The sequence below is a fragment of the Ptychodera flava genome, chromosome 21 (assembly GCF_041260155.1).
Source record: "Ptychodera flava strain L36383 chromosome 21, AS_Pfla_20210202, whole genome shotgun sequence".
Classification (NCBI taxonomy): Eukaryota; Metazoa; Hemichordata; class Enteropneusta; family Ptychoderidae; genus Ptychodera; species Ptychodera flava.
This window is the reverse complement of record NC_091948.1, coordinates 20,526,784-20,541,540: the sequence shown is the minus strand read 5'-3', so window position 1 is coordinate 20,541,540 and position 14,757 is coordinate 20,526,784. Positions and strand designations below refer to the sequence as shown.

The window sequence follows — 14,757 nt, the reverse complement described above, 5'->3', positions numbered from 1 at the left end:
ACCAATCTAACATTGATGTATATGATTGTTTTCATGATAGAATGTCTACTGTGCCTTAGACAGTATGATTACATTTTTATGGATTTCAAGGATCACCATCTAATACCAACACAAATGCTTTGTCATGTCAAGAAACGCTGTTTGTCAGGAATTATATTTTCACAGAACTCAATAATGAAAACTTTTGTATGTTACCTGTCACATATTCAAATTCACCCCGGTTACCACTGGTATATTTGTGCACAATCAAAAGACAGGCACAGACTTTTGGGAATAGCTGTGATGGAAATTTGAATATTACAAATTAATGGACACAAGGTAAAACTAAATTGAAACTCAAGGTCAATAAACGAAGGATCATTGTTCAGAACAAACTTGCCTAACTAAATTTGACATCGCTGAAGCATTTTTGCCCCCCTCCCCCCAGTGTGCAAAAGGCACACCAGGCGACCAATGTCATCTGTGCATGGGTCAGTCTGTTTTTAGATCAAATATGTGAAACTCAATAGCTCAAATATTATATTGCACTAAATGTGACCAGTTTTGGTTTGGGGAATGTTTGGATGGTTATCTAAAACTAAGTGGAACTTCATAGATATGAAAGTAGTATATATGTTGGTGAGGACAATTCATTCAATATGTTCCAATTAGCATAAAATTTGCATTTTATTGAATTTTCAGGGTCAGTTTTTGTCAAAATTTTCTCTTCAGGAACTTGTCTGATAAGTCTTGATTGTAATTAAGTTTTTTAGCCAAGCTGATTAACATTATCCAAATGATGAAATTTAAATATGTAAATATTTGGCCTGAATTTGTCATTTTTTCAAACCTGCTGGGGTGATTATAAACATATTGATAGGTTTGTAAGAGTGATTTAATTTTGACGTGTGAAAATCATGTCATTTATTCATGCAAATTTTTAGGGCAGTTTTCTGTTTCTTGTGTAAGAACATAGTTTCATAAAATGCTGGTTCAACAGTTTTCAAATTTAGTTCACAGGTTCCAGGCATCTTCGCTTTGAGTTTTATGAAGCTGATGATAAAATTAGCAGAATAGTTTTACTTTTTGGGGAAAAAAGTCAAGATACACCTATTTCACTTATTTCCATATTTCATTTCCGAGATGCAATTAAGTTCCAGAAAAAAATCATCTACGATTACATCACATTTTTTCATATTGCATGGGGTCATGAAAGTCTTACTTTGAGTCTTACTCGACTTGTTTGGAAGTCTGTGATATCACATTAATTACTAATATCACAACAGCATGTACGCCCAATAATCTTGTATTTGTTTATCAACTTATGAAGATGCAACTTTGTCTGAATACTATACACTTTCATCCTCCCCCATGTAGCTTAGCAACCAACATTTCACTGTCCCTGGCAAAGAGAATTACAGCTTTGATGAAAAATTTAAAGACATTCCCTTAAAAAGTCTTACACAAGAATTCCTTTCTCTGACTTTTTTACTACAAAATAATCTCTACAGCAACTTCATGAGTATGAAATATGATGAAACTGGCATCCCTATATTTCAGCCTAGCATGGGGCATGGAGGTAGGAAGAGTTCTTCCTACCTCCAAGTTGGTAGCAATAACTCTGACCAAAGTAATAAAATAGCGTCAATGACACTGTAGCTCCCATCCTGGACTATTTAGTGTTTGTTCTCTGGTCAGATATTTGAACATGTGTGAAAGGGATAAAGTGCATGAAGTGAAAATACTTAAAGGTAATGTACTGGAGACAGTGAAATATGTTTAATGTATTTATTCAGAATATAAAATGGAAAAAATACAGAATTAGATATATCGTATACTGTGATACAACCATTAACTCAAAAAGTCATTTACAATGACATAGTCCCCACTTGTAATAGGAGTATTAGTCTTGATGGGCAGGAAAATGTGGTCATTAAGAAGTATCACTGGAATGTATATGTTGAGATCTATGGGCACATAGGTCTATGTCGTTGTTCCCAATTTGAAACACATGAGGCATGTCTAAGTTATGGTTCTCAATCGGGAAAAAAGATCAGACCTCTAGCAGTATTGGCCAGCCAAGAAATACATATGCGCATTATAAATGAGGTACAAGATGTGACATCTTAAGGTCTAATATCCTATCAAAATTGGAGGGTATAGAACTTGTGGTTACTGAGATATGCATATATATGTATAATCAAGGTCAAAGGTCATCGAGGTCACATGACATTTTGAAAAAAAAATTTATATTGCTAATTAATCCCTATATGCCAAAAAATCAGATCTCTAGCTCTATTCATTTGCCCAGAATTAGATGTGTACATAATTAATAAGGTAAAGCGTGTGTTGTCATAAGGTCTCCCATCCTACTAAATACAAAGGACATAGCACTTGTTGTTACTATTTTATTGACATAAACATATATTTTAGGTAAAAGGTCATCGAGGTCACATGACATTTGGTCAAAAAATTTCTCTCTATAGTTATCCCTATATACCAAAAATCAGACATAGGCTCTATTGGCTTACTCAGAATGAGATATGTGCATAATTATTGAGGTACAGTATGTGGTGTCATAAGGTGTCCAATCATACCAAATATGACGGGTGTAGCACTTGTGGTTACTGAGTTATGGACAAATATGTATATTTGAGGTCAAAGGTCACCGAGGTCACGTGACATTTTGTCAAAAAAATTGTATTGCTAAGTTATCCCTATATACCAAAATTCAGACCTCTAGCTCTATTGGCTCGCTCAAAATTAGATATGTGCATAATTAATGAGGTACAATATGTGGCGTCATAAGGTGTCCCATCATACCATATATGAAGGGTGTAGCACTTGTGGTTACTGAGTTATGGACAAATATGTATATTTGAGGTCAAAGGTCACCGAGGTCACGTGACATTTTGTCAAAAAAATTGTATTGCTACGTTATCCCTATATACCAAAAATCAGACCTCTAGCTCTATTGGCTCGCTCAAAATTAGATATGCACATAATTAATGAGGTACAATATGTGGCGTCATAAGGTGTCCCATCATACCATATATGAAGGGTGTAGCACTTGTGGTTACTGAATTATGGACAAATATGTATATTTGAGGTCAAAGGTCACCGAGGCCACGTGACATTTTGTCAAAAAAATTGTTTTGCTAAGTTATCCCTATATACCAAAAATCAGACCTCTAGCTTTATTGGCTCGCTCAAAATTAGATATGTGCATAATTAATGAGGTACAATATGTGGCGTCATAAGGTGTCCCATCATACCATATATGAAGGATGGTAGCACTTGTGGTTACTGAGTTATGGACAAATATGTATATTTGAGATCAAAGGTCATCAAGGTCACATGACATTTTGTCAAAATATCTGAGATATCTGCGTAAACGGATGGACTCAGGATGGACGAACAAACGGACATGACCCAATCTATAAGCCCACCGGACTTCATCCGTGGGGACTAAAAATTGTGTCACTGCATCCTTTTTGCAATATGAATACGATGAGAAACTAAATTTTATTTTCGTGGCCTTATACATGGCAGTGTGGGGCCCCGCGTCTATGGACGTGTAAACTAAAAATATGCAAATTTCACCATGATTTGCCCAAATTTGGAAAAGGTCACTCCTATGCACTTCCATACCAAGTTTCAAATCAATCGGACTTGTGGTTTCAGAGAAGATTTTTTGACCAAAAATTGGAGAAAATTACAAAAAAATTCATGAAAAATAGCAAGTCCAAGATAATGACCCAAGATGTGCACAATCATTTCATGTCAGCCCAAAGTACTTACTGCTAATTTTTCATGTAATCTGCTCAGTGGTTATTGAGTTTTTTCAATTTTGACTATTTTTCCATTTTTCACTTAATTGCATATTTTTGGCAATGACAACTTCATTTGAAAAAAATCTCATCTTCAGCCCATCATCCATGTACACACCAAATATCAAGATGAAATGTACAGCAGTTTTGGAGTTTTTGATGTTGACGGACAGACATACAGACATACAGACATACATACAGACATTTCCCTAGCCTATAAGAATAGCTTCCATTGCCATATATTCATATGGCTATGGGAGCTAATAACACAACAAAACAAGGAACTGTAGACAGTACATACCGGTACAACAATCCTCTCAGGCTTCAATCATCATCCCCAAACTCATGCCATCCGAGAGGGCATGAAACAGGCTTTGAACAATCACATTACATTATTAAATATTTGACAAAGGTTTATTTTCATTTTCTTCAAATATACATTGTTTTTAACAGGAAATCACTAAAACAATTACAGATGCTATGCAATCGAAGTAAAAACTTCAAAAAAAAAATTTTAACTTTTATTTTGCTCTGGGTTATGTAGGTGTAACTTAGGCACCCATTTCTCAGAAATAAGGTACTACTGTAATGCTATGAATGATAATAATATTTTTGTATTGTTTTGCACACACACAAAAAAAAATTCTGAAAGCCAACAGGAAAACGTGTTGAGTGCAGCTGTCTCTGTGACTACCTGAATACACACGTACCAAAGACAATGTCATTGTTATCAGCTACATCATACAAGACAGGATGGCACACACACCTGAAACAAAAATAAGAAAGATGAAACACTGATACTCGATCCAAGTGGTTTTGGCCATCTGAAGTGCTAACCTCCATGGCGCAAGCCAATGTACTGAAAAGACAAGCAATAGGTTCATGAGAAGAGCTAAATGTTAACAAGTATCCGAGAGGCCTGAGGTGGCACAGATGCATAAGCAGTTCATGTTATGTTCATGCTGAGATTTTATATAATAGCATGACAAAAGAACATAAAAGCTTTATGATATGCAAATATCAAAGTCAAAGTGATTATACTTCAAAGGTGAAAGTGCCACTGTTTGGCTCAGTGTAACAAATACTAAACAGTTTGCCATCATGATGAAATAGCAGCCGATACTTAAAGCCATTGAATGTTTTTTTCTATGCACATATATATGAAAGACAACCTTCACAAAGTACTGTAAATGTAGAAATCTGATAATAGAGGCACTTGTGATAATTAAGAATTGTGTTAGTCCATACAAGGCTAAGTAATGACTTGCTGAATATGGACTTTGCCAATGCAGAGCCGAGGTTCAGTTATATTCAAGAAGTACACTCACAGTGGTTTGTTATTGAGCAGGCTTATCTAGATCCAATTCTTCTGGTGTGCTAATTCCCAGTTCTTCCAGTATTGGTTTAATTTCTTGTAGAACGTATGGGTATATTGTGTTCTTGTTACTGCCTGCCTTGAACTGTATATAAAACAAAAAGAAAAATTACCCTTACCAGAAGATAAATGATCTAGTTTTTCTTGAGCAGATGATTTACAAATGTAAGAAGTGGTCCATTCCATCAAAAGGCAAGTTGTACATGAATTAATTTTGGAATTTTACTTTAGTGGAGTAGAGTACACAAAAAAATAGACTTGTACTGTAACATACATGGCTTCTGTATGTACTCTGTATAAAAACAATGCAATTTTCTAGCTTTACAATACATCACTTTCAGTGCTTTATCACACATGCTTATCATGAATAAAGAAATACAGTGCTCTAAAGCAGCAAAAATTACAACTACAACAGAATACACAAAACAGTCTTAGAATCATGTTCCCTTGACATGATTACATGATAATTATAATTAGCTGACATTGAAAACACTTGACTTCATATTGGAAACTTGCATACCAGTGTTCAGGTCGCATTCAACAATTCTTACCTTTACAGCTTCAAGGATGCGTATCGCCATTGCACTATCATTGAGCCGCCGACAGGCCTTCAAAGCTGCTGCAATGATTTTAGGTTCTGGTACAAGATCGTGACCGTGAAGTTCATTTAGACCTCTTCGGAGTTCCCAGTCATCAATGTCAGGTTTGTTGAAGTAGGCCTCCCATCTAGCATCAAACTGTTCATCGCTTTCCTCGTGCTTTGCTGAATATTGGCGTAGACTTGTAGCAGCTGGGTATATGGAAAGAGACCAGGATTTTCAAATTTGACAGACTTTGAGAAGTAGAACATTTTGTTTCATTGATACTGAACCTAAAGCAGTTGTTGTTACAACACTGTCACTTGTGCAAGTATTATTTTTTTTATCATTTCAAATAAAGCCCTGGTAATTCCCATTAAAACTGCAGCTAGGCTGCCACATATGATACAATCTGGCCATACCACATTTGCCACATCATTCTTTTCCTCTATTCACAGACGTCCCTCAAGCCTCTCGTCCAAAGAAAATTGATCTTGTGCATTGAACTCTGCTCATTTACTCACATAATGCCAAACTAAATTTTTTTGGATTGCAGGTTACAAGCAGCAAGATACTACAACACTGTTTTTCAAAAAAACAAGGGCTGTGAGAGAAGTCTCACTGTATACGCTTATTTGTTTGTTTACACTGACCTTAAAGACCATAAGTTGGCAAGCAAAAGGTAATATCTGCACACAAACACATAGAGTTTGAATTTGTATCATGAAAAATAAATAATCACTGTAGTGTACACTGGTGTACTGTAGACACTTATTGAAAGTGGAAAATAATTATGATGGTTAAATGGCAAGTGAAGATAGAGTCTATGGATGTAGCATTGTGTAGAAAAGTGCATGCAAAACAAATGTGCATAATTACTAAACCTACATGAGTGATTCGTGAGATAGAATAGAGATTTTATGAAAAATTTGACATCGTCACCAAAGACAGACCAGTATATGCTTCATGGTGTAAACTGCAAATACGTAAGACCCAGCTTGTAAGACCAATGAGAGCAATAAATGACGGACTTCAGTGTCTGAGATAAAAAATTAGGAACTTCAGTGTCTTGGTCTTGGTGCTGAGGTTCATCTGCACTGTACATGGATATGACCTACCCTAACCAGGTTATAAAATTCTACTAGTATTTATCTTTGTGTTTAAAGATAAAGGCATAAAGGAGAACCAAGTTTCACTTATGCCTTTAGGAGGGATCATGCCACTACAGAAACGTACATTGAGCTGAAATTTATGGCAATGATGTGACAATATTTAGAACTTAGAAGGGCCATATATTGGTACTACATAGTACATGAATAAATTTCGGAATTAGGCCTAAAAGAGCTCGTCGGTATTACATTCGCTGATTATGATTGACTAATCTACTAGTACTACTACTTTGACATTTGAAGTTTCACAGTGCAAACCCTATTCGGGTCTATGGTTTCAAACAGCCAAGAGACTTGACCTTGACCAAGAGAGTGATATATTGGATTGTCACGTCATAGCCGATCATCAGATCTATCGAGTAATTTTCGGTATTTTAAATAGCATACACCACTCGTTTTAATAACAAATAGTAGAAAAGTTGGGTGAAAAGCTGTTAACGTGGAGAAAGCATGTGGACTAATGGCTGCTGTTCTCATCGTAAAAAAGCCGCCCGGCATCAAAGCTCGGCCCGGCACGTGCCAAGTTAGTATTTAACGACAGAATAATGAAATTATTTTAAACCCTATATACATACCAAGTGACTGTCTGTATACCCTTTGCGTCACTGAAGGTCTGATGGACGTACTAAGACGCTGAAGTGCGATCCTGAACATTTTGAAATATCTACAGTTGTCTACGTGCCAAGGAACTTACACGACCCAAAATGGCGGCGTCGGCGTTAAAACTGGGCCGTTCCCAGCATGCAACCCGAGTAATCGATCAACTCGAGAGGGCGGCTGGCAGCTGCCTGCCAAGTCCTCAACTCAAGGCAATCAGCTGTGCAACTGGCTGTGCAAACTCAGGTTTCTTGCTCCTTGCATTGCATTGCATGATTGCCTTCGTTCTGCTGCCCATCTCATCTCGGACAACGTGGTGGTGCTTCAAGGTCAAGATAGCGTAACTGCATTAGCTCTTTGAATATTCTCATCTTCCGAGTCGGTAAGATCGATCAGTCTGGTGGAGCGACTGAAAAAATGTCTGCACTGCCATCTTTCCTCCTTTTCTCAGGCTTCGTGACTCCTCAGTCTCTTTTTAACATCCATGCATGGTTTCAGAGCCACGTCTCCATGCCCATTCTTCACTCCAGTTTGATGTGCGGATCACAAGCGGATCACAAGTTCATGATCATGTGAAATACAATAGTTCCCAGATTGAAGTATGCATGATACACATCTACAAAATGACACAAAGAATGTACTCTTACTCAATATTATATCATATATGTTTTGTCGACATTGAATTTTGTTCTGTAAAATATTTGAGATCAAATTGGGCGTGGGTTGTGTACAAATTGTCGGTAGGGTTTTTGTTTGTTTGTCTTTTACTCTGTCTACAATTTAAAGTTTAAATGAGTACAACTGGTAAAACTCATGTAGCATTGCTGTTATTTACTGGTAATATGGTTATATACTAATGTTGTATTTATTCAATAACACGAAAGTGTGTATACCTTTGTATTTCCAACTCTGGAATCATTTGTTTAATCATTGAAATTTTAAGAACAGAATCAGGGACTGGTTTCTTCAGCTGGAGCAGGGGGGATTAGGGATGTGTGGGGTTTTGATTCGGTTAAGGGGGAGGGGGTGTTGTGGGTGGGAGGGTCACCATGTTTTTGAAACGCTGAATAGAAGGATTTGGTCCAGTGAATTTTTGACTGTAAGATCCAGCCCATAATGGCATAAAATTCAATGTATCAAAATGAAAGCCACTTTTTTGGTGTCCAGAAAATTTTATCCCCAGGCTGCAGAAACTGACCAGTCCCTTACACGTTAAGAATTTTCATTGCAGAGTGTGTGTCACAGAGAAGCTGATTCTTCTTGCTTTCTGAACTGTTTTCCAGACAATATCATAATCAATGGCTGCAGCTTCTCACGGCTCATATAACTTCCATGCAACACGGCATCCTGAAGATCTTTTACAAGGCCTGAACAACTTGAAATCCCAGAAACAGTTCTCTGATGTGACGCTCTCTGTCAATGGAAAAGAGTTTCCCTGTCACCGGGTGGTGCTGGCGTCCAGCAGCAGCTATTTCAAGGCTATGTTTTATCATGACTTGAAAGAAAGCACTACACCAAAAGTGCGCCTCAATCAAGTCGATGCTGATATTCTCGAACAACTGATAGATTTCATTTACACCTCCAAGCTAACTATTACTGACGCAAATGTGCAGTCTTTGCTGGAAACTGCAGATTTGCTTCAGATACTCCCAGTCAAAGGAGCCTGTGCGGAGTATATGGGCAGACAGATTGATTCATCAAACTGTCTTGGCATACAACAGTTTGCCGAACTTCACAATTGCATGTCCCTGAGTGAAAAGGCAGAAAATTTTGCTTTGGAGGAATTCTCACAGGTAAGCAAGGAAGAGGAAGCAATGTCTCTTTCCAAAGATCGGCTGTTGCATTATGTATCATCACCCAAAGTTCAAGTGCAAAGAGAAGAGGACCTGTATGAATTGTGTATGAATTGGATGAAATATGACAAAGGTGCCAGGAGTCGGTTCCTACCAGACTTACTCCAGCACATTCGATTTGCATTTATAAATGATAAATACGTTAAAGAGAATGTTGAAAAAGAAGAACTCCTTCTGGGTTCTGAATTGGTCTCAGATCGTCTGCGAGCTGCCAATGCATACAAAACCATGGGCGTAATAGAAAGACAGGCTTTGACGTCGCCATTGTATACCTCGCGTATTTATTCTGAGGTGATTGTCACTTTGGGTGGTGATGCTGGGATGGGACAGGAAAGTCAAGTGCAATCTTATAATCCCCTGACAGGGAAATGGAAGGACCTGGAAGACATACCCATCTCCAGGGACAGGGTAGCCACGGCTGTCGCCATCGGAAACAACATCTTTGTATCTTCCAGGAAGGGATGTGCATTGCTATATGAAACCTCTGAGGACAAGTGGTATACCTTAGCCACCCCCTTGCTGAAGGAGAGATGGTCACACCGATCTGTAGCATTGGATGGGTATGTCTACATTCTCGGCGGGAAAGATGTTGACTGGAGTACAATTAACAGCGTTGAAAGATACAATCCTCATTGCACTACATGTGGTTGGAAAGAAGTCACACCAATGCGATACGCAGTGAGAAATCCAGCAGCCACAGCTTGCCAGGGAAAAATTTACGTTATAGGCGGTTACTCTGAGATTGACCCACCACCCACTCAATGCTACAACCCCCTACAAGACATTTGGACTATTCTGTCGCCCTGTCCCCTTTCAGCCAGACAACCTGCCTGCTGTGCAGTGACTCTGAGAGGTTTCATCTATGTCATCAGTGATGGCAGTGGGAATATGTACTGCTACGATCCAATGACGGACACATGGCAGTCAAAAGCATCCCTGACTATCGGTCGGGTTGATCCAGGTGTAACTGTTTGCAATGGAATCATTTACATATTTGGAGGATACAGAGAGGGCCATGGGGTTGTTGAAACCATTGAGGCGTATGACCTAGCTGAGGACCGATGGTCCCCGGTTGGTTACATGCCTGTTGCTGTATACAGACATGGATGTGTAACAATCAGAAAGTGTAGTAGATAATGGTAGCACCATCCAGATCAACTGCAAGATAGATATTTACATGTGAATGTGTAATCAGATCGAACAAAGAAAGAACATGTTTTGGTGGAAATACAGTGGTCTTCAACAGCATCAGTTGCATGTTCACCTCCAAGGGTTACGTGGGATCCAGACAACTAAAAAAACAACAAAAAATTGTATCATTTAACTTAAATAACAGCGTACATTAAAAAAAAGCAATTATTTAATTTATTATTTATTATTATTATTATTATTATTATCATTATTATTATTATTCATGTCCACATGCATCAAGAAGGAAATTTACAAAAGTAGTCTCACTATATAGCTCATTCACTTCCAACAAACTATATCTTCCTTCTCAGAAATCTCTTTAAGTTCTTTCAAGACTTTGCTACATTGCACATGTGAGAGTCATCAGAGTATGACGAAATATACCTGATAAGAGAATTCATACCAAAACTTTTCTACTTAACCTGAATATCGATAATTCTATAAGCAAAAATTTTTCTGTATGGGCTTTCAGAAAGTGAATGGTACATTCATCACCAATATCAAGAATATATAAGCACAGTATAGGAAAATGTACATAACCTTGGGCTTTGTGGCAATGGTTTTAAACGGGTGATGGCATTTTCGAAACAAATTATCAAAGATGTATGTTCCTGAAACTTGCATTTGCTGATGATTATCATGTTTTACCGTGTAATTTCAATCCCTTTCTAGATGATTCTGGATATGAGCAAAATATGATACATTTACTTTGCTGTCATAAACAAAACTTCTACTATGAATTTACCAATATACAGTGTACTTAGCAGTGTTTCATCTAGGGTGACATCAACGGGGGGATTTTCCCATTTACCGGAAAATTTAGGGAGATTTCACCAGTTCATGTGTTCTACTTTAATATCTCTAAAGTGTGACTGGCACCATTTCATTGGGGGAGGGGAGCTGGTCCCCCCTTGACAAATTACTAGGGGTGCCAACATGTCAACAGAGGGGGAATCCCCCCGTCCCCCTCTCTAGATGAAACACTGACTTAGCATCTACTACTAATACTAATAATAATTGCATGTAGAAGAACTCAAAGTTATATTTTCAGCACATTATAGTTACTGCAGTACTTATTAAATGTAATAAATATATATTTGAAATACGTAAAACTTTCGGTAAAAAGTTGAATCATATACAAGTCATGTAGAGTTTAGATTTGTTTGTGCAGTATTGACACCTTTTAGAAACTTTGTGAGGCAAAGGGAACAAAAATTTCACATTATTTTTTTAACTTTTTAATAGGATTAATGTCACTTTAAAGACGAGAGTGTTCGTTTACATTTTCAAAATCACTGACACAGAAAAGTTATGTGGGTGATATGTACAAAAGACATGTTGGTGTTTTTAAACAGGGCTAAGGTGACTCAGGGGAGGTAAAGGATTATTGTGCACTTGCTCATATCATATGCCATGCAACTACCACAAATACATTATTATGTAATGGTCTGTGCTGGACAATAGAGACAAAATACTGAAAAATAGTTCATTAGATGCAATTGATTTACATAATTTATTCCATGTATATTGATTGTTCAGAAATAAAAAATGCAGTAATTTTCCTGTTTTCCTCTCATAATTTGACTAATTTCGATTAAAACATTTTAAAACTATGAAAATTCTGCACTCTATTTCTGAGACAGTTAACAATTAACACAGGAACATTTAAACTAAGAGCTCTAAATACATGTATTTTGTGTCACAACCCTAACTAGAGTTTTTGTTTTCATGATGTTACTTGTATTTGTGTGATACTCATTTCACAATGAGATTCTTCATATTGTTGTATACATGTCATGGGTCTACTGTGCGTTGAACTCAGCTATTGACTGCTGCAACTAAAGTGAAAAAAAGAAGAAGATGGCATTCTTATCAGCAACTAGTCATTTTCACATAAAATCCTCCATTAAATCCAAAAAGTCATAAAAACTATGTAGGAATGATACAGTAATCTACGGAAAGAATTTTCAAAGTTGGCACTTTATCAGACTGCTTCATACCAACATTTTTCCAGAACTATCTCTTTTCGTAAGTGTCAGTATCTGTAACCTTTGAAAGTTTAAAGCCCCACTAGCTGTAACTCTTGAAAGTTGTTGACCTCAAAATATCTTCCTATTCTCTCCTGGTTCCCTCTGAGTTCTACCCTCTGAAGGGATTGGGCTTTTACTGCATTAGGAAACCATTCCGTTGTGAAACATTTGCAAAGTATATGCAAATTTTAATCGTCATTTTGATTTTCTGCCATTTTCAAAAATTGGTAATACAAAGGGAAAAGAACATACAATGTCACAGTTGAAAACATTCACCCTTTATGCATTACATTGGACTACTCTGTGCAGTTTATGTGAAGATTTTAGTGCAGATATGAAAAGTATCCATGGTTTTTGCTTTTCCGCACCAGGCTGCGATTTAATGTTGGTGCAAACATTTAATGGCAGTGTAATCTTTATCTTGTTCAAAATCTCACATATAGTCCCTGCAGGTAGTGAATAATAAGTGTATACACACACCTAAATTAGTACATTCTCACAAACTTGTTTTAGTTTGAAGGTAAAATCATAAAAATAAAGTTAAAAGATACAGTTAGTGGGGCTTTAATGTCCATTTTTAGACACTACTATGGTGCTTGTGATCTGATGAAGTAACCGCTAGAGTTACTTTGAATGTCCTTTTAGTGTGAACATTAGTTCATGAGAGTTCATAGGAGGTGTATCTGACTTGTCATCAACTAGGCACATCTGAGGAATCCCAGCCCTGTATGTGTTTCATTTAGCGGAAATTTGATTGTCAGAAGATACCTTTCAATAGAGCTGTTTGCAAATAATGTCATCGTTGTCTCATTAATATGCAGAAAGAAATGTTTGTCTACATTTTTAGATCACACTAGAATGATGAAAATACGTGGTAGGTCAATGCTAGCTTTACCATGAATACTGAAAGACATTTATTGCTGAGACTGCAAGGACCAACAACAACAGCCATGCATGCATTACTGACAAGCTGCTGTGTCCGATGTCGCATGCGTGCAGCCATATTTACTAACAAATCTGTAACAATGAACAGCGCCATACCAATAAACAGAAACATACTGTCTACAATATATATAATTGTGTTTATTGAACACACTGGTGGTCAGTCTTTCTCCAAATTGAAGTGTAGAGATGAAATACACATTTTGATATTTACAGACTGTACATACAGGAAGCATCAAACATTATTGTGTAATTTAAGAGTGTTTCCACATGTCCTCAGAGCAAAGGTCAAGAAAGTTAATACAGAATAGAAAAAGAAAACTGGGAAAATATATCATGAGTCAACATAATGACCATTTCATCAAAGTGTCTTACAGAAATATAAAATGTTGTAAACCATATATTTACCTTACATAGCCAGTATCATACTGATTTCATTCTAATTAGAATTTTCAAATAAATGAAACCTCTACTGTCTTAGATTCATTGTAAACGGTTGTGTTAAGTGCATTCTCGCGAGCCAGAGCAATAATTTCCGCTCCGCTGACCTATGCAAGCGCTGAGCTGTTGCCGTAAAGAGGCGCGTGGTTTACAACGATGGTTAAGTGTGATTGAAAGCATTTAGTGACCTTCCATGAACTACACAGAGCAGAAAGGAAATGCAATTTTATTGAACCCAGTCAGTTATGTTTCAAGTATTGCAGAACTTGAAAGGGAGCTCAAATCTGATCACATACCAAACTTAGGGAGCCATCATTATTTACGGCCTGGGGGGTCAGAGGAATTTCATCAGAAACTCCCAAATTTTAGTACCCCCCTTGCCAACCATGATGAATTTGAGTAACCCCCTTCTCTAACTCAGTAATTTTGACTAACACCCCCAAACTTACAAAGCTTAAATACCAATCCGTGTATTTGTAAAATTTACAAAATACAGCAATAGTAAAGACCTTTCAAATCCTGATGTACCCTGCTAGATTATTATTGGTTATCTCATGACGGCTGAAAATGGTGAAACCCATCAAAATGAATTCGAAATTCTAAGTCACTACAAAATACAGATATAAAAACTCGCGCTATAACTAGTATCCAACCATATTGTTTGATGGGTATCATGACAGGGATTTCACTAGGATATCTGACTGGGCAGAATTTGAAAGTACAGGGGGAGAATACGCGAGAGGGGGGAAGAGTGTTAGAGGGGGCTGTCCCC

The 14,757-nt window shown here is 37.2% G+C and overlaps 2 protein-coding genes across 2 annotated transcripts; one reads left to right on the top strand and one right to left on the bottom strand.

Moving 5' to 3' along the window:
* Window positions 1-4,196: 4,196 nt before the first annotated feature.
* LOC139121706 (cytochrome c oxidase subunit 5A, mitochondrial-like) lies at window positions 4,197-7,680 on the bottom strand. The gene is made up of 4 exons (XM_070686795.1): window positions 7,507-7,680; window positions 5,736-5,974; window positions 5,138-5,269; window positions 4,197-4,575 (listed from the first exon to the last, which is right to left on the bottom strand). The coding sequence occupies exons 1-3, from the start codon at window positions 7,583-7,585 to the stop codon at window positions 5,147-5,149; spliced, it is 441 nt and encodes a 146-aa protein (XP_070542896.1). The 5' UTR covers window positions 7,586-7,680; the 3' UTR covers window positions 4,197-4,575; window positions 5,138-5,146.
* Window positions 7,681-7,704: 24 nt separating this feature from the next.
* Window positions 7,705-14,040, top strand: LOC139121699 (kelch-like protein 24). Its single transcript, XM_070686783.1, has 2 exons — window positions 7,705-7,910; window positions 8,812-14,040. Exon 2 carries the CDS (start codon window positions 8,827-8,829, stop codon window positions 10,516-10,518), a length of 1,692 nt encoding a protein of 563 aa, XP_070542884.1. The 5' UTR covers window positions 7,705-7,910; window positions 8,812-8,826; the 3' UTR covers window positions 10,519-14,040.
* Window positions 14,041-14,757: the final 717 nt, after the last annotated feature.

Excerpts from the sequence above, each read along its gene's own strand:
- LOC139121706 (XM_070686795.1), bottom strand. The coding sequence starts at position 7,585 with ATGTTCAGGATCGCACTTCAGCGTCTTAGTACGTCCATCAGACCTTCA. Across the intron at positions 5,975-7,506 it reads GGTATACAGACAGTCACTTG|CTGCTACAAGTCTACGCCAA; the intron begins GTATGTATATAG and ends CCATATACCCAG. Across the intron at positions 5,270-5,735 it reads GCATCCTTGAAGCTGTAAAG|TTCAAGGCAGGCAGTAACAA; the intron begins GTAAGAATTGTT and ends TTTTATATACAG.
- LOC139121699 (XM_070686783.1), top strand. The coding sequence starts at position 8,827 with ATGGCTGCAGCTTCTCACGGCTCATATAACTTCCATGCAACACGGCAT.